Genomic DNA, 19,018 nt, shown 5'->3' with positions numbered 1-19,018 from the left:
AGTGTTTAGGACATTCGGTTCGCCATTTGAAGGTTGCTGATTCGAAAACCCATCTTACCAAATATATTCGTCCTTTCAACCCCAGTAATGTTAAAATGAGACAGTAGAGGAGTATCCCCTATCTTCCTAGCGTAGATAATCCTCGCTTAGCTTTGCTCTAAATTTAAACCAAATCTTTCTTCTGAGATTTGATTTTCTGACTATTGTGTGTATGTGTAGTAGTTTATTTTATGTGTTGTAAACACATCACCATACTTCGTGCAAATAGAAACGTACATTTGTCTATTTTTATTTTGTGTAAAAGTAATGTTTTGGCAGACATAAACAGTTTTTTAAAAGTTTTAATACGATTAATGATGCATTAATCATACATCAACGTTTTTGATGCATGGTAGACCAGTTCTCTGCTACGTAAATTTTGTTGAACTACTTATTATGAGTGCAATATTCACGTAGCTGTAAATTAGAAAATGTATAATAAAAGTTGAAAAATTGTTTCTTCGATATTTAGATAATTATTATAGTAGCAGCTTAGCGTCACTGTAATTGCTCAAGGCTGCTAGTCTAGCGTTGTGCAAGACGTCGTCTGGATTTGCAAGCGTCACCTGTAATAAATATTTTGATAATATTATTATAGATATATGTGTAATTCCTACGTATATTAATCAAATCATCACAAAAAAGCAATATTTGAACATTTTATATCACTTAATAGCTATGTATATAGTTTACGTGCCATACAACGTATGTTGATATTTAAAATTAAAGAAAATACAGTTTATTTGTATTGAATTTCGCGCAAAGCTACACGAGGGCTATCTGCGCTAGCCGTCCCTAATTTAGCAATATAAGACTACACTATCCACCTCCAACTCTTGGGTTACTTTTTTACCAACGAATAGTGGGATTAAACGTCACTGTTTTACACCTCCACAGCTGAATGGGCGAGCATGTTTGGTGCGACGGGGATTCGAACCCGCGACCCTCAGATTACGAGTCGAACGCCTAAACCCACCTGGCCATGCCAAGGCTGGAAAAATACACTTAAATCATAGTTTTGTTCGCAGTAAAACCTTTTTATTCCTTCCGGTGGCTCAGTTGTACGGCATCACATCTTACAACGTTACAGTTCGGGTTTTGATACGTGTGGTGAGTAGAGCATAAATACGCCATTGTGTAAACTTTTTGGTTAATAAGAAACAACCAAAAGAAAGTCTGTTTTTTTTAGGATTTGAACTCGACTAAAAACAAATTCTACGAACGTGAGTTCGTAATAACCACCAAAAATGTGTCGTGAATTTGCACTTATTCAACTACATAGCAAGAGCTGTCAGTTAAACGGTGACACTGGTATATTTCAAATGTACAGACGAAACAAAGTAGTTCCTTACTACTAGCAAAATCCAACGGAGTGACAGGATATGTATTACATATTAGTGGTTTTGTTTGTTTCAGTGTAAAGCTATTTACTCAACAACGATTTCGCATTCATATGAAAAAAGAAATTATTTTTCTTTGTGTGTTGTTAAACGCAAACAAAAGCGTCGCTTGGCACACGGAGCCAATTGGTGTCTTGAAAAATCAGAACAGAAAACCACGATCGATATCATATTAAAACGCCGAAACTTCCTGTTTCTGTAGGCCAGATCTCCGAATCTTTTAAGCACATAACGACCTCAGAACACAATGGGTTTTGTGTATTAAAACCCACTTTTGAGCGTATAAACCTTTCAGAACTTATCACTGAGCCACTGAAGACAAAAGTAGTTATTTGTCCAATCTTGATTTTCAAACAGCATATCCTGTTATTAACAAGGTGTCGAGTGGCTATAACTATTTATTTGTAAATGCATTAAAAGATTCAATGACGTTATTTCAAAAAAGTGTAACAAATTTAAGAAAACCGTTTTGAAACTCTCAAATGATTTTCACATACTCTTCATGTCACTTCTCCTCCCCCAAACCACTTTCAATTTAAACTATTGCAATGACAAACAGGGACTAAACTGCTCGCAATGAAACAAAGTTATCCATCGTTTGGATTTATTTTTTCTGAAACTGAAATTAAGCAAAAATGTAAAACAAACATCAAGCACTGTCATTTCCATTTCATTTTTAAGTATTATTTAAACATTTGGTATGACGTAAAAACCACGTGATTTTCTTTTTTTAATTGTATGAAAACAGTAAAAAGTTTTAAAACTGTAATTCATAACAACTCAAAATATGTCTAGAATAAACAAATAAAAATTTCAATAATGAAATATTCCACAAGAAAGTTTATTTTAAGGTACTTATTTGAATTAGACATTATTTTCCTTTTAATTCAACAAATTAAAAAGTTAATCGTCTTCATTCGTTATTTATAAACCAACTATGGAATAAAATTGGCAAGATATAGTTGTACAACTTAAGTAACTAATACCAATAGTATTCAGAAGCGTGAAATAGATGTCAATACACCAATTTCTGGTACAGCTGTAAGTTTACGGATTTACAATGCAAAAATCAGGGGTTTGATTTCCCTTGGTGGACACAGCTGATAGCCTGATGTGGCTTTGTTATAAGAAAAAATACACACATTACCTCGGGTCGCGGCTTCGAATCACTGTCACGCTAAACATGTTCGTTCTTTCAGCCGTGGGAGCGTTATAATTTAACGGTCAATCTCACTGTTCGTTGGTAAAGAGTTGGCGGTGAGTGGTGATGACTAGCTACCTTCCATCTAGTCTAACATTGCTAATCTAGGGACGGCTAGCGCAGATAGCCCTCGTTTAGCTTTGCGCGAAAATTTAAAAAAAAATGTACCTCGGTTATGTGAAAGATATTACCTGTATTAAAAATCGAATGGTGATTTTTTTCACTAATCGTTTTAAAGTTTACGAACGCTAAAATCTTCATGACTTTTCTTTGTAGTTGTATTATACGCCGGAAATGACGTTTACAATTTCAGTATCAAAGGGATTTCCGTTGCAAAATCATGTAAGTTTGTAATAAAGAGAGCGAGCCTTTACGTGTTAGGCCTATTGGTTACTATTGAAACGATTCAGTTATGAAGCCAATTCTATATTTCATAGAAGCCCACATTACTGAGAGACCTGTGTGAATTTTTGTTCATCACAAAACCAAACTTATTTAACAAGAAAATATTTACGGTGTTTAATTTTAATAATTATGTCATAAATTTGGCTTGAATCAACAAAACTAAAGTAACTTGGTTACAAATTAATAACATAACTCATACCTTCCCATAATAAAAAATGTTATTATTAGCGAGGCAATAAACTGACTGGTAATGGAACACTATTATACATAGATAGTTTCGACAAAAATTTTTTTCATTCTCAAAACTTGTATGCATCTGTACGTATATATATTATTTTTACTTCTAACTAATTAGAAGTAACTACTAATTCTAAGTTTTGGTATAAGAAGTTTTTATATTAAAAAATACTTCTTAGTATCTTTCAGGTTTGCGAAGATATTTTACTTTTCTTCTTACTGCTAGAAGTCTCTATGAAACTTTCGTTACACTTTTGAGGATATATAAAAATCAGATAACCTTTGACAAAATACTTCGAGAAAACAGCTTGTCACTTGCATCATGCATTATTCAAGCAAGACCAAGAACAGATATGAAAATTATATTCGTAATTTTTGTGGCCCAGTGACTTTTCATTTTTCATCTAAACCTTTCACCACATAAAAGCATATTATTGGTAAATTGGAGTTATAAATTTTAACAATTTCAATACGGCCCAGTACTGTTCAATATCAGTATTCGGTCTGAAAAAAAAAGAGAGTTGGCGATAGGTGTTATTGACTAGCTGCCTTCCTATAGCCTTTCATTTCACTTCACATTCAAAGACAGCTAACACTACACGTGTAGCTCTCGGAAGCTTTACACGAAGTCCAACAAAAACAAGAATGACACAGTTCGTAAATTTTTATTCTACTGCTGATTGCAAACTTTTACACCCATAAAATATCAGCTGCAATAGCTGGTCTCTTGCTTATTCCTCTATATATATTACAGACAGATAGCCGTAGAATTCAACTAATAAATACTCGTGACCTAAACCTTAACTAGTCAAACAATTAGAACATTAATTCGTAGGTAAAACTCTCACTTTATAATTAAATTTTAATTAAATAAGCACTAAGGTTTCTTGCATGTATTTGGGAGACATTAGTTTTTAAAAGTTGATTGACAGCTATATACTTGGCCCGCGGTTTCGATACCCGTGGTGGGCAGAGCAGTTAGCAGTTTTTTGCTTGTTTGTTTGATTATTGTAAAGCACAAAACCACACAATGAACTATCAGGTTACGTTTAAAACGTTATATATATATTGAGCTTAAAATAAACGAAAAATAAATAATAAGAAAAGGGAAGCGAGATGCTCGTGAGTACAATATATAGATATCTTAACATTAAGAAACCTGGCAAGTTGGTCTCCATAACATATTTTCTTCGATGCCACGAGATAAGAAGTTCCAAATAAGCGAAAGACCGGAAACCTTGTTTTGTTTTTTGATGAAGATGTGCAGCAGTATTACATTTTACGAGCTGATTTACGTCATAGTGTTATAACGAGGTTTTAGAGGAAATGACGTATTAAAATGAATTCCTCTACCATAACTAAGAAAAACACAACTTGAAACGTGTTTATTTGTATACATATATTGGTGAAGTTTATATTTGTCTGTGATTATATAAAGTTAGAATAACTATCACATGCTAATATCTGTGACATTTTACGCTTTAGCACCATAGATATAAATCCCTTATGAACAAGGAACGCTAAAATATCAGTGTATGGCATAAATTACGTTATGTTACTATTAAATGGGGTCTTTATATAGTTAAAAGAATGGACACATCCGAATGAAGATGGATATTACAGTTATAGAAGTATCAGAATAATTCTTATCGTTTACAATTGATATTTTGTTTTGGGTTATGGATATTTCATTCAATAAAATATAAATCTTAATTAATAGGACGTAAAAGCTGGTGCAAAATTACCTATTTAAACTCTAAGTACATTCGAAATTGAAAGTTATAGACGTTTTTATACCTCGGGGATTGGAAGAACTGTTGGTTTTGGGGCGTTTTCACGTGCTACGTTTTTTATTGTCCCACACCGAAAGATGTCGTCCACCCACAATCCTTGCATGATCTGTGCAGTGTCCACAAAGAAGTAAGTACCTGATCCATTCCTCTTGTCATCTCTCCAGCAGCCCTCGTGCCTGTTCCCATTGGCTATGAAATATCCGTCACAGAGAAATTGAGATTATAAACGCTCATGTAAGGAAACAAGCAACAAAAATGAAACTTTATTTCAAATCTAGGATCGGTAATGGTTTATTTTATCAACTAGCTGCTAAATTGACTTTGTTTTTAGTGTAGTCCTGACGTTACTGAATAAGGGTACATAAGGTCACTCAATCCAGAGACAGAGAGAGAGAGAAACGAATATTGGAAACTTTAATAGTTATTTCAATATATATCTATGTGGTATGAAAGATAAAGACTGAGTATATTGTCTATTTAATTTTAATTCAATTACGTTTAGGGTTCACTACAAAACAAATACAGGTGCAACAATACAAATTTGTAAAAACTTACGAGCGAAAGCAAGTAATGATATGTGACAATATGCCAACCACACCACACCTGCTTGTCCAAGCTTTTCGAACTCTCAATCACTCGAACAGTAGTAAAAAATGCGAAACCAATGCAATATATTTTACTTGGTTTCATCAATAAATATTGTTTGAAGCTAACATGCAAATCCGAAGTTATTTTTATTCTTGGTACTGACCACACCAACCAAGGGCCAAAATAAACCTGCCTAAACCAGCCAACGAGCGTAACAAACATGGCAGGTGTTTGGAAAACGTATATGTAGGTAAACTGATAAAACTGGCAATCGATTATAATGGGATATTGTTTTTACTAGATTTTAAAACCTGCTGCAGCTAACCCCCACCACCCCCACCACCACCACCACCACCACCTACCTCTCAGTGACATAGCGGTATTACAACGCTAGAAATCGAGTTTCGATACCCATGTTAGGCAGAGCATAGATAACCCACTATTTAGCTTCATGTTTTACTTTTAGATCCCCAGCTATGAAAACCGACCCCTTAAGGCGCCGCTTCAGATTTTGAAATATCATGTCCCAGTAGTCGTTGACTGGTAGAAATAAACTATTTGGCTCTACTATTCAGAATACTTTTTTTTCAAACTTGAAATCCATGAAGTATGACAAAAGATACAGGTGTATATAGCAGTAATGGTTTTAGAGGTTTCAGCGTTTCCATCTTCTCCACAACCCATATCATACACCTTGATTTCTTCTAATCTAATTCAATTCTGACCTTTCAGGTCACTTGTCCTTCTCATTACTCTTCTTCCTCTACTTTCAGCATCATCTCATCGTTTCCAGTTAATACGATTTGCTTTATTCAAGTACGAATCCAAAGGTAATGGGCATCAACAAATGCTATAGTCTCCTTTGCTTCAATGTTTATGTTCCTGGCAAATCATTTTACAGGTTTCATTTGGGAGTGTAGTTTTTCAATCAAAAGAAGCTTTTTTATATTGTATTATTGGATTATGGTTACATAGTCTGGCGCCTCCAATCTGTTTTTTGACTCTGAAGTGTTTTTTTTTTTTCTGTATATACAGGGTGTTCGGAAAGTCACTTTGCACTTATATATTTATTAACAGACAAAATTGCACAGTGACTTTCCGAACACCCTGTATATATATATAAATTTGGGTTGTTTCTAGTGAACGGGGGTCTTAAACAAACTACTCTATTTACAGTGAACCTTCGTATAGAAGGACTATTTGAAAAGGCTATAAGACATTTATATTTAATATTAGAAGTGTTTATTGACAACGTACAACTTTAAGTCATATCTTAGTTCATCCAACTCCGAAGCAGAATCAGCAGTGTATAGAAAATTTCGTATGAAAAATATAACGAAACCTACTGTGCCAAAATAGTTCGATCATTAAATACACTTGTTACATCTAAATAACATACCATTTGTATTAAATTCTCTCTGATCGACGCTTTAGGCTTAGCACAGCACGTTTTTATACAACATCACATTCCAAACTGGTAAAATAGTAAAGTTGCAGTCAGACCCAGTAACAAAGATTTTAACGTATTTTCCACGCCTCATAGCGTTCCCTTGGAGACAGAAATGAATACAGGAACCATGTTACCAGTACAATTTTAACACTAGAACGTCACGTGTTACTACTTTAAACATGACTAGTCACCTACAAGATTGCAGTGTGAAGTTTTAACCTGTTTTTGTTAGTTAAATTGTTTTAATTCTTTGTGTTTTAACCTGAATTTTGTCTGACGTGTCAGTAAAAGTAAAATACTGGATGTATGTATATAACTGTAAGAACTGTTATTATTTATTTTACTTTCTCAATACACTAGCATATTTGAAATTACTCACCAAACCTGAGGAGACCGAGTCCATTCCTTGCATCATCTTCCCATTCGCCTTCATACACACTAGCATCAAAATACAACATTCTTCCCCATCCGTGACGACGTCCCCTGTGCCATTCTCCGTCGTATCTTTCTCCGTTTTCATATAGCTGAATTCCGTGACCCTAGACAGTCAAGAGAAATGGTCGTATGTAATAAATAGTATTCGATTATTGATATTTTCTTCAGCGGATAGCTAGCTACACAATGGATCGATGCTCTAAAGATTATTGTTGAGTTACAAGTGGGCGTAAGCATTCGGCCTTAAACTGTTTGTTTGTTTCACGTTAAACCCAAAATTGCACAACAGGTGTACATGCTGTGCTCACCGCAGGGATCGAATCTTGAATTTTAGAGTTTTAAGCCCTCAAGTCTACCACTTAGCTACTGACTGACTTGTGTATGATTAAGAAGTAGTCGGAATAAATAATATATTACAATAAAAAATATATACATCTTGATAACATGTGAAACTGCAAATATAAGAAAAAAATCAATATTTTCGTCCAAATGACCTTTGTAGAGTCCACAAAGAAGTCAGCAGAGAGAGGGGCAATTTCTAACAACAAAATAACTTGTAATATGCAAAGCAATTATCCAGACTTTGCTAACCGCTTTGCTTTGAACTCTGTAAGTAAAATCGCGAACAGTTGTTGGAAACAAACTAATAAGAGAAAAACAAATTTAAATTTAAAAAAATAGATTGAAAGGCAGCACAAACTGGCACGTTGTAATCTGGTATAGTATTTCTTTTAAATATGGATCATTTATTTACATATATATTTCGCAGTTTGAAACATAATTTTGTTTGATGTAAAATCACAGTAAATGTAACGAACTGTTAGAAGTATTGATATTTTAGGAACTAGTTTCGACATATTTATGCATCCATTTTTAATCTCAAGTTGTCATCGGATTGATTAGGTGGTTGATTTGAATTTCGCACAAAGCTACACGAAGGTTATCTGCGCTAGCCGTCTATAATTTAGCAGAAAAAAACTAGAGGGAAGGCAACTATTCATCACCATCCGCCACCAACGCTTGGAATACTCTTTTATCAACGAATAGTGGGATTGACTGTACCATTATTATGCTCTCACGGCTGAAAGGACGAGCAACTTAGGTAAGGCAAAGAAAATATAAGTGTTAGTTATTTCAAAAATAGTTATGCATTTGTTATAGAAGTTACTATGAAAAACTTTTAAAAACTCTAGAAACAATTGAAACAGGAAGGTAGGAAAATAAGAAACAAAACTGATGATTATGGGTATTCATGTAAAAATTTAGGCTTCAGTGAAAAGAATGCGGGCGATAGCACTTTGCATCATAAACAATTCCTCCGCTGAGCAAATGGTTTTGATAAATATTAGTTCTCAATTACGTTCATAACATGTGTTGGCTATTTTTCTACTTTCAAGTTGTAATTTTGATTCATCTTTCTATATTCAATTTTAATGGTTGCTCTGAATATCCAATTATGAACGTGGATATAAACTGTCCTGTGACCTACTTATCTTAAACAAACATAATTTATCTATTTATATATATTTAATTTCAGTATTTAATAACTAACTGGATATGGTAACAACAGTTTCTGAGGATTTGCTAGAAATTACCGAAACGGTAACGCAGGCCATGTTTTTAAAATTAGGGTTTTTATATCTTATTTATTTATTTTTGTAGATTAAGATACATACTTTCTCTATCAGAAAGTATGTATCTTAATATACATTTTAAGTAAGAGATAGAGATAGAATATATATATATATTTGTTATACGAAAAGCTATTGAAATCATCTAGTTTGAGATAAACTTATTTAATGGGGATAATATTTCACTAAACAAGAAATGAGCAGTTTTCTGGTACTTTGATAAGAAATACAAACTCATGTAAAAATTCATCTTACTACGTAATTTTTTACTGGCTTTTGTCCCCCCCCCCCCCAAATAGTGCATATATGCCGTAGTTGCGACGTGACTGAAAGATCAAACATGGTATATACACTATATTAATTATTATATCAAAGTATAGAAATTATCGAGATCAAATCATAAAAAAGCGATATATATATATCTATATACTCTGCATAACATGACACAAAATATGGAATACATTTTTGCAAAATCACTTCGAAAATAAAACTTTTAATAAGAGAAAAATAAGCTGTTGGGACAAACACCGTCTACCGAAAACAAAATACGTATCAGAAAAAAAGAATCGAACAACCGCCTATTGCTAGTTTCAAGGATCTGCCAAAAGTGAACATAAAAGTCTAGGTATCAAATAGACCGAAACTGTTACCACTAGGTTACGTGTGTAAAATCTACGAAAACAAAGGGCAAGAGGGTGCCGATCCATGTCAAGATTCAATAATTGTTTAGAACTGTATCCATTCCTCATACCCTATATGGTAAGTTTATAGCAGTATTAACAGTGTTAACAACGACAAGTAACCAATATTGCTGTTTTCGAATAGTATTCTTATATTACTTAGCTTTTGTTGGTACAGAAAAGAGCTACTATAAGGAAAGCTCAATATCCTTCACTCACGAAAAGTTAACACGCGAAAATTATTGTATTTATTATGATCTTCCTCTCGACATTAAACGACAAAATACTCTCTTTCCTTAATTAGTGTTATGTTGTCTGTTCGAATGATACAACGGAATTGTTGGACGGTACACTTGACTATGTGTACAAACATTACATGGCCAGTAGCCACAGTGTTCTACAAAGTTTAGGAAATATTTTATTCACGAAAGACAATTCTTCAAATTCAAAGGACCTTTTCTTATGGGAGTGATGTTAGCTTTCAAACTGAGTCCAATGGCAAGAAACATGTTTTATACAACAAAGGGTTAACATGAACCCTGTTTTATCTGAGACACAAGTGTTCCTGGATATTCTGAATGAAAGATCTCCCAGGCATCTTAAATAACTACAACCACATTCTCGATGGAGTTTCTTGTCTGTCTGTTTCACTTTCTTATTCACGACCCAGCCACACCATAAATGTACTCCTGTCTGTCATAAACACGTCTGTCAAGATTTATGTTTGTAATGAACATGTACAGTGCTGTTTAGCTGAAAGGGAAAACTTATATTTAAGCAAAGTAAACATAGTTTGAAATAAACAAACAAAAAATTGTTTCAGCAGTATTGGGAATTTATCTTTTTGCATCCCAGCTACAATTGAAACCAGTCAAAGAAAGTATTTAGAAACAACAAAATCCAGATATTCACTTTCTAACAGCCTTTCTCTCTCTCTCTTCCTTTTTCGTGATTTTAACAGACCTTCCGTTTCACTTTCAAAAGAAGTTAAAACTGTCGCAGCCTACCTGTCCGAGTAAGGGGAATGTTTAATTTGTTTTGAATTTCGCGCAAAGCTACACGAGGGTTATATGTGCTAGCCGTTCCTAATTTAGCAGTGTAAGATTAGAGGGAAGGCATCTAGTCACCACCACCGATCGCCAACCTTTGGGCTACTCTTTTGCCAACGAATAGTGAGATCGACTGTGACCTTATAACGCTCCCACAGCTGAAAGGGCGAGCATGAAAATGTGTTAGTTATTTCAAAATCTAACTCGCGACCTACACATTGCGAGTCGAGCACCCCAACCATCTGGCTATACTAAGCTTATCAAGGGACTGACTGTGTTTTGTGTTTGTAGTTAAACGCATACGTATTACAGAAAGAACAACCTATGCTGTGCCTACCTCAGGTATCGAAATCTAGGTTTTAGCGTTATGAGATTGTTGTGTCAGTGGGGTGGGGTGGAGGCTTTAATCATAGAACTAATCTAATTACGGAACACATTAACACTTTGGCTGACAAAGTGAGTTATCTTGAAAATTTGTTGTCACTGTTGTTAATCTCAAGGTTCATAATTAGTTTCCTCACCCGTTGAATTCACAAAACTCTTTTACCCAGCGTACTTTTACTGCGACTCCCTGTTCTCCAAACAGCGCCATAATCCAAAGTATTTATCGTAAAACTACATATAATAATACCTGTTTGAATCTCTTCGTACCATGTCCCACAGTAAATGTATTATTGAACTCTTAGTAAATCGAGCACGCTATTTATACACATAGCCTACGAAAATTATGATAATAATAATAATTAAAACATATTACCCTGATTAAAAAACTGAATAATTATAGTCATTATTTTCGAAAGAAGTGTCCTAATTCCATTAAAAATGCCAGCTTTAAGGAAAATTCTGGATTTTACCGTTGCTGAATACGTCTTTGATTGTTTGTTTGGGAATTTCGCACAAAGCTACTCGAGGGCTTACTGTGCTAGCCGTCCCTAATTTAGTAGTGTAAGACTAGAGGGAAGGCAGCTAGTCATCACCACCCACCGCCAACTCTTGGGCTACTCTTTTACCATCGAATAGTGGGATTGACCGCACATTATACACCCCCACGGCTGGGAGGGCGAGCATGTTTAGCGCGACGCGGGCGCGAACCCGCGACCCTCGGATTACGAGTCGCACGCCTTACGCGCTAGGCCATGTCTTTGATCAATTTGAACTTTAGCTGGAATAAAAAAAGAAAGGAATTTTTTCGAAACCGCTAAAAATTATTTCTTTCTTTCAGTCTAAATGATGTTTAGCCCCTCCTAGTACAGCGGTCAGTCTGCGGATTTACAACGCTAAAATCAGGGGTTCGATTCCCCTTGGTGAGCTCAGCAGATAATCTGATGTGGCTTTGCTATAAGAAAACACACACTAAACGATGTTTATGTTGCTTGAATATAAGCTTTTTAACTTTCATCTATACTTACAGTACGAAAACAAAGGTTATGAAACATTCGAAACGGTAATGTAATTTTAAAAATCATGCACTCAGGAAAGTTAACAGTGTTGTAATTTTGGTATTTAAAATACACAAGCAGTCATTCTCCTTATCGGAGAAAAATTACCTTTCGCCAATTACATACATCCCATAAGAAGAAATACAAGCAGTTAGCAAAGTGATCTGGTACCAAAAACAAACAAACGTGACACATATATAATGGTCACAACATTACGGTCTCTGGGAGTACTAGCCTTGCTTTCAATACTGAATGAAATACATATATCATCTTTACGAGTACGTTACGTTTGTGACAGACAATAAAAGGATCAAAGAAGACTCGTGGTGTGGCTGGGTCATGAATAGGAACATTAAACTGACAGAAAAGAAAGTCCATTGAAATTGTGGTTTCTCATGGTAGTTATCTGTAGGGAGAAACTGAACTTATAGTTCATATTCAAACACGATTAAGGTTACTCTTTATTACAGCGTTTTTCGACCTTTTCGATATTAGGTGGTCGAGTCATTCATTTCTAAACTGACTGGAATCACTAAGATGCAAATAAAAACAACAAAAGCGTTATGATTTACATACATATGAATATTCTGAGTTTGTTTTTTTATTTGTTTTCGCAAAATCCCACAAAGCGGCGTTGGTCTACGGAACGATGACTGAGAAACATTGCTCTATTGTATACAACAGTTTTCATGCCAGTATGTTCTGCTTGAACATTAACACCACTCGATTGAAATAACAATTTGAATTTTAAGGATTGTCCTTCGGGACTGACATGTTTAATAGTCTAGCAAATAACTATGTAATGTTTGTGTGGATATTAAGTGTGTCATTCATATATTATATTACTAGTTGGAGTACCTGTCCCATGGACATTTAATAAAACTGGTCTATATATTTATTTTAATATTCGATCGTGCTTTATTACGTTTTATTATCAACTTACCCAACAAAACAATAATGCTACACACAACAATACAAACGCAATGGTTTCGGTAACGAATGGAGTTATTTTGTGATGACGAGAAACCCACTTGAAGTTAAAATGTATCTCACGAAGGCTGGTATTGGTAGTATTAACACTTTTACTAATTAATTAATTTACTTTTACTAATAAAGCAGAAGACAACGTTTAGACCTTTTTTAACCTAAAGATGGCCTAAGAAGGTCGAAACGTTGTTCTTTGCTTAATTAGTAAAAGTGTTAATACCCATACCATTCGTCCTGAGATACAATGCAGTTATTTGTTTAAGGGATGAACAATTGCAAGAACAAATTAAAAAAAACAACAGAATAATTATGTGATTTAGGACATCTGAAAGTGGATTGCCAAGAACTTGGAAGAGAGACAGGAGAACTCTAACAAGAAGAATCGTCTAAGAAACCTTGTGGTCCCTCTGGACTATGGGATATATCAATAAATCAGGAAGCTTAAATTGGTTTTTTGTAACTTTGAGGTTTCCGTGGATAATTTGCTGACAAATACAGTCATCTTAGCTGGTATTTCTGGTTATTCTTCTGGTTTCGTGAAAACCTGTAACGTTAGGATATAACTGATTCTTATTATGTTTTTCCTGAAGTGCCACTGATGTGTTACTTCTCTTACACTTTAAGTCCTCCCTGTTTACCATTAATATCTTAATTTCATTTTTGTAATTATAGGCATATTTACAACTTAAATAACTTGCAGTTGTAAAACTATTGAACCCCAGCAGACGCTTGGATATTATGTTTTTCCCCTTCTAGCAGCGGACAGATGCTTATTTGAGGATGCTTAATCAAATCTTTGTAAAAAGGTGTTTTATTTTCCTCCGTATCAAGCATTTTATTTGGGTTATTGAATTATTAAAAATGAACATAAATGCACAGTATTTACAGTTTTAACATTAGTTTGTAATGTCAAATTCCGTCAAAAGGTGACACTAGTGTACAATTAGTTATTCTCTATAGTGAACATAATTAATTGTGTATGCACGAACAAAAATAATAACAAGCTTACCTCTCTTTCATTATGAGACCAGTCCCCTACGTATTGCTCCTTCAGACCGGAACCAGATGGGTTAGGGACACCAAATGTTCCGTGACCATGGCGTTTCCCATTCTTCCAATCTCCACTGTACGTAGCGCCTGTTGCTTTCCAAAACTGTGTACCTTTGCCTTTGTACGAAAACACACACACACACACAAATAAATACAAATTAATAAAAATATTTCATAGTGAAGTTTTCACTTTATTTATTTCGTTATAACTTATTATTTCAAGTCAAGTGGTTATCTCGGCTTTCTCGATCTACATTTCTTAAAATTTCCAAATAATAAGCTTTGGATATATACCAATATTTTCTTACAAAATCAATAACATACAGCATAACGTGGGTGCGTTTTTCTTATAAAAAATTACATCGGACTATCTGCTGTGTCCACCGAGGGGAATCGAACCCCTAATTTTTGGTTTTATAGTTGGAGACTTACCGCTATTACAGTGTGGGAATACAGAATAATACGAAATGAAACTTCGTAATGATAACATAAATTCTAACTGAATCCTAATAAACTTATTTTAAACATTAAACTCCTTTACTACTTTTCTTTCATTTTCTTATTATACATTTCTAAAAGTAGGGGTTCGATTCCCATCGGTGGACTCAGCAGATAGTCCGATGTGGTTTTGCTGTAAGAAATGGTTTGTTTTGAATTTTGAGCAAAGCTATACGAGGGATATCTGCGATAGCCGTCCCTAATTTAGCAGTGTAAGACTAGAAGGAAAGCAGCTAGTCATCACCGCTAACATTTAGGCGACTCTTTTACCATCGAATAGTGGGATTGACCATTGCATTATAACGCCCCACGGCTGAATGGGCAAGCATGGTTGGTATGACAGAAATTCGAACCCGTGACTTTCAGTTACGAGTCAAGTGCCTTAACCACCTGTTCATGCCGGGTTCTGCTATAAGAAACGCACACTTAGTATACATTTCAATAATAATGTAATTTCATTATTCTTAAATTTAAAATACTAATTTAAATATGATATGAAAAGGAACGGTTACAATATTTTCACATGATGTGTCTAGCTTTTATTTGGAGAAAAGGTGTATTTGTAATACACCAAAGTTTTAAAACACTCTACATAAACAAATGTTTAAAGAAATTGATAAGCCATGAATTTAATTGTTATGATGTTTCAAATGTAAATCATTTTACATGTATTTTTATAATCTTCTGCAATTTTACAGTATAATTTATTTTTTCGGCTTGATATACATTCGTCTTAGCTTAAAGCTCCCGACAGACTATTTGCTCTATATCCTTTGCGGAGAATCTAACCTCAGATGTTAACGCTGTGAGTCCGTAGGTTATCGCTAACTCAACAGAGGTCCTTGATTTAAATATATATATATTTCTTGTTATTTCACTTCACGTTACCGTGAGTTACAGGCCCTGTTGTGCCCTTTTAACCTAAATAAACCTATTCGAGGTTATGATTTGTAGTTAGTGCCAAACGTTATGATTGAAAAATCATATCAAATAACATACACATATATATATAATCTATCTGCTTATGTAGCTTACCATGTTTCTTATCGACTGCCCACTCTCCTGAATACCAGTTTCCATTAACGTCATATATTGTGTGAAGAACTCCATTTCGTTTAGCTTTTTGTAAGTTCTGTTTCCAAATTGGTTGGGATTTCTTTTGTTGTGTTTTGAATCGTGGCATTCCTGGAGCATACTAAGGTACGAATTATGTTTAAGGTTAAGCTAAAAACATGAATTTAGTTCCTGTCGTTGTCCAAAGCGCGATTGTCTTACAACCATAGCGTATTTCTATATTATTTTCATTTCTATGGAAACGCAGTATATTGTTGTCTCTGCCATCTACCGGATAATCATATCTTTTTAAAAAATATTTTGTTCTAACGGCATGAAAATGTATTATTTCGAAATGAATAAACATAATAATAAAGAAACGATAATGTAATGCTTAAGATTTATATTTTGCTTGATTATGGTGATTTTGATATTAAAAATTTCGTTTACGTTTCTGTTGTTGCAACTAGGAAAACATAAACAATAAGAATGTTTTTTTTTTTACAAAAGTTTATATTAAGTATCACACATGTCAAAAGTATTTTAACGATTTATTGTAAAATTGATTAATTTTATTGTTGTTCTCGCTTCACGCTATTAGGACATTGTTTTAACCTTATACTATCTAATGTGCTAAATTATTGCTATTTCCTTTTGCAATATACCCTAAGAGGGTTGAAACAATGCATAACTATATTTATTCATACAAACGTATATATACACTTATACTATTAGCCTAGTATTTAGGCTAATTTCATAGTGTTAACATTTTCCCTATTAAATGCTGAAAAAGTATTTATTTTTATTTTCCCTTTTCTTATTTTCATCTTTCGAAGCTCTACTCAAATAAGTGGTTGAGTTTAACAATGCAAAATGCATATATTTTCTTTATGTTCATTGGCCTTAAGATTTAGGCCAGCAGTGTATTTCTATGTAATAAACATTTCACAAATTTTATAAAATAAACAACTTCTTTTATGTAACTTTATCACCAGATATATTATATTGTTGCAAAAAGGACATTAAAAGAGTAATCTTTGAAATATATTAAAACAAACGACCACCCGTGTTCTATTTTTCTGATGAACTCTGTATTGACCAAAACGCCTCGTTCGCGGTGGATGTGACGGACAAACTGTATTTGAAATACTATTATGCACTTTTCTTCTTCTTAAAAATACATAAGAAACTAAAGAAAAAATGTAGTGTTAAATATATAATAAGATTAACAATGTCTTATTAAAAGTATAGCTAATTACAACCATGCCTCACTAGCTTAGAAAAGCTTTTCACATCATAACAATTATTGTTGCAATAAATGGCATATTGCAATATCCAATCCCATGTTTGCTTTTAATTGATCTGATGGTGTCTGTATTGAACGAAATGCGTCATTGGCAATAGAAACAATGTTGTTCAAATATTTTTTGCTCGGCATGGCCAAGCGTGTTAAGGCGAGCGACTCGTAATCTGAGGGTCGTGAATTCGCATCCCCCCTCGCGCCAAACATGCTCGCCTTTTTTAGCCGTGGGGCGTTATAATGTGACGGTCAATCCCACTATTCGTTGGTAAAAGAGTAGCCCAAGAGTTGGTGGTGGGTGGAGATGACTAGCTGCCTTCCCTCTAGTCTTACACTGCTAAATTATGGACGGCTAGCACAGATAGCCCTCGAGTAGCTTTGTGTGAAATTCAAAACAATCAATCAAATATTTTTATTAAATTTGTAAAGATCAAGTGACAGTAAACTGGATCTGTTATTCTCTACAAACATAACGACCTGTCAGATATATTTTGAGTTATTTTGTTGAGTATACGTTTTATTCATTTTCTCTACATACGATAACACAAGGATTGATACACATTTAAGTTGCAAACAAAGGAAAACAAACTGTAAATCATGGAACAAATTTGGTTTAAAACCATGTAAGGAATACAATATTAATCGAGGCTTATAACATAGGAGATATATTTTAACATATTTTGTAGAGTTTAAGATATGACTATCGAAGACCAAGAACTTGTTAGTGAAGTACGATTGTAGTTAAGCACAAAGCTACACAATGGGCTATCTGTGCTCTGCCCATCATGAGTATCGAAAACCCAGTTTCTAGCATTATGAGTCCGCAGACGTGCCGCTGTGCCACTGGGGGAGAGGTAATCAAGTAAGAACAACATAGAATAAGAAACATCTAAAATAGTTTGTTAAATATACAGGAGAGGAAATATAATGCTGGTGGAATAACAATTAAAATGAGAAATAAACATGTAGAAGCAAATAGCTATTTCAAAGATATATTTAATATATTTATTTTCGAGCTGAACATTAATCACTCTATTCCCACATGGACTACACTGCTAGGTCAGAGACCCCTAGGGTTTAGGTATGGCTGTCTCTAATTATAAACTACTAACAAGAAAGAAGGAGCCAATCAGCATCAACTGCTGTCACAAGGGCTTTGCCCTGCTTTGAACCAAATAAGAGAATTAGCTGTTACTTTTATAACGGACCCATAACTTAAAGTGGGGAACATATTCAGTCACATCATGGCGTAAACAGTGTATTCCTGGTTTGCAATCAGCCCCACTCTCAGCACAAAAACAATATTCACTTTTAATCACTGATGACGAGAACACTCACTTGTAGAGAAAAATATATATGTAAAAACGGCTCGTTTGGGTTGAGAAAAATTTTTACGTAGAGGAACGAACAACTTTTTTTGTCAACCTGACGATGACCGAAAAAGGTCGAAACGTTGTTCCCTCCTCTAGATAAAAAAAATTTCTCAATCCAAACGAGCCGTTTTTACATAAATATTCACTTTTAGCTTGTGCTTTTTTGACGAAAAAAAAAACTCTAGAAATTTCCTATCCATAAAGCTTTCGACTTTTTCTAGAGATTTATAAATTTACATAATAATCCAAAACTGGTAAGCCATGTTGAGAATTGTAGAAACTGTTTGTTTTTTAGAATAAGTACACAGATTTGTTTAAAAATAATTGGGCGGTTTACCATGTGCATCTAAACTTATTTTTTAGCGTCGTAAGCCTGCAGACTTGCTGCTTATCTACTATTAGGGGACACA

The 19,018-nt window shown here is 34.2% G+C and overlaps 1 protein-coding gene across 1 annotated transcript; it reads right to left on the bottom strand.

Moving 5' to 3' along the window:
- Nucleotides 1-323: 323 nt before the first annotated feature.
- On the bottom strand, nucleotides 324-16,094 carry LOC143222746 (MORN repeat-containing protein 3-like). The gene is made up of 5 exons (XM_076449682.1): nucleotides 15,918-16,094; nucleotides 14,344-14,501; nucleotides 7,493-7,652; nucleotides 5,080-5,264; nucleotides 324-605 (listed from the first exon to the last, which is right to left on the bottom strand). Exons 1-5 carry the CDS (start codon nucleotides 16,063-16,065, stop codon nucleotides 519-521), a joined length of 738 nt encoding a protein of 245 aa, XP_076305797.1. The 5' UTR covers nucleotides 16,066-16,094; the 3' UTR covers nucleotides 324-518.
- Nucleotides 16,095-19,018: the final 2,924 nt, after the last annotated feature.

This window comes from Tachypleus tridentatus, chromosome 1 (genome assembly GCF_004210375.1).
Source record: "Tachypleus tridentatus isolate NWPU-2018 chromosome 1, ASM421037v1, whole genome shotgun sequence".
Classification (NCBI taxonomy): Eukaryota; Metazoa; Arthropoda; class Merostomata; order Xiphosura; family Limulidae; genus Tachypleus; species Tachypleus tridentatus.
Note: the sequence above shows the minus strand (reverse complement) of the source record. Positions and strands in the feature narration are given on the sequence as shown.

Coding starts and splice junctions, on each gene's coding strand:
- LOC143222746 (XM_076449682.1), bottom strand. CDS start 16,065: ATGCCACGATTCAAAACACAACAAAAGAAATCCCAACCAATTTGGAAA. Junction 5,265..7,492: donor ACTCGGTCTCCTCAGGTTTG/GTGAGTAATTTC, acceptor GATATTTCATAG/CCAATGGGAACAGGCACGAG. Junction 606..5,079: donor CAGTTCTTCCAATCCCCGAG/GTATAAAAACGT, acceptor TATTTATTACAG/GTGACGCTTGCAAATCCAGA.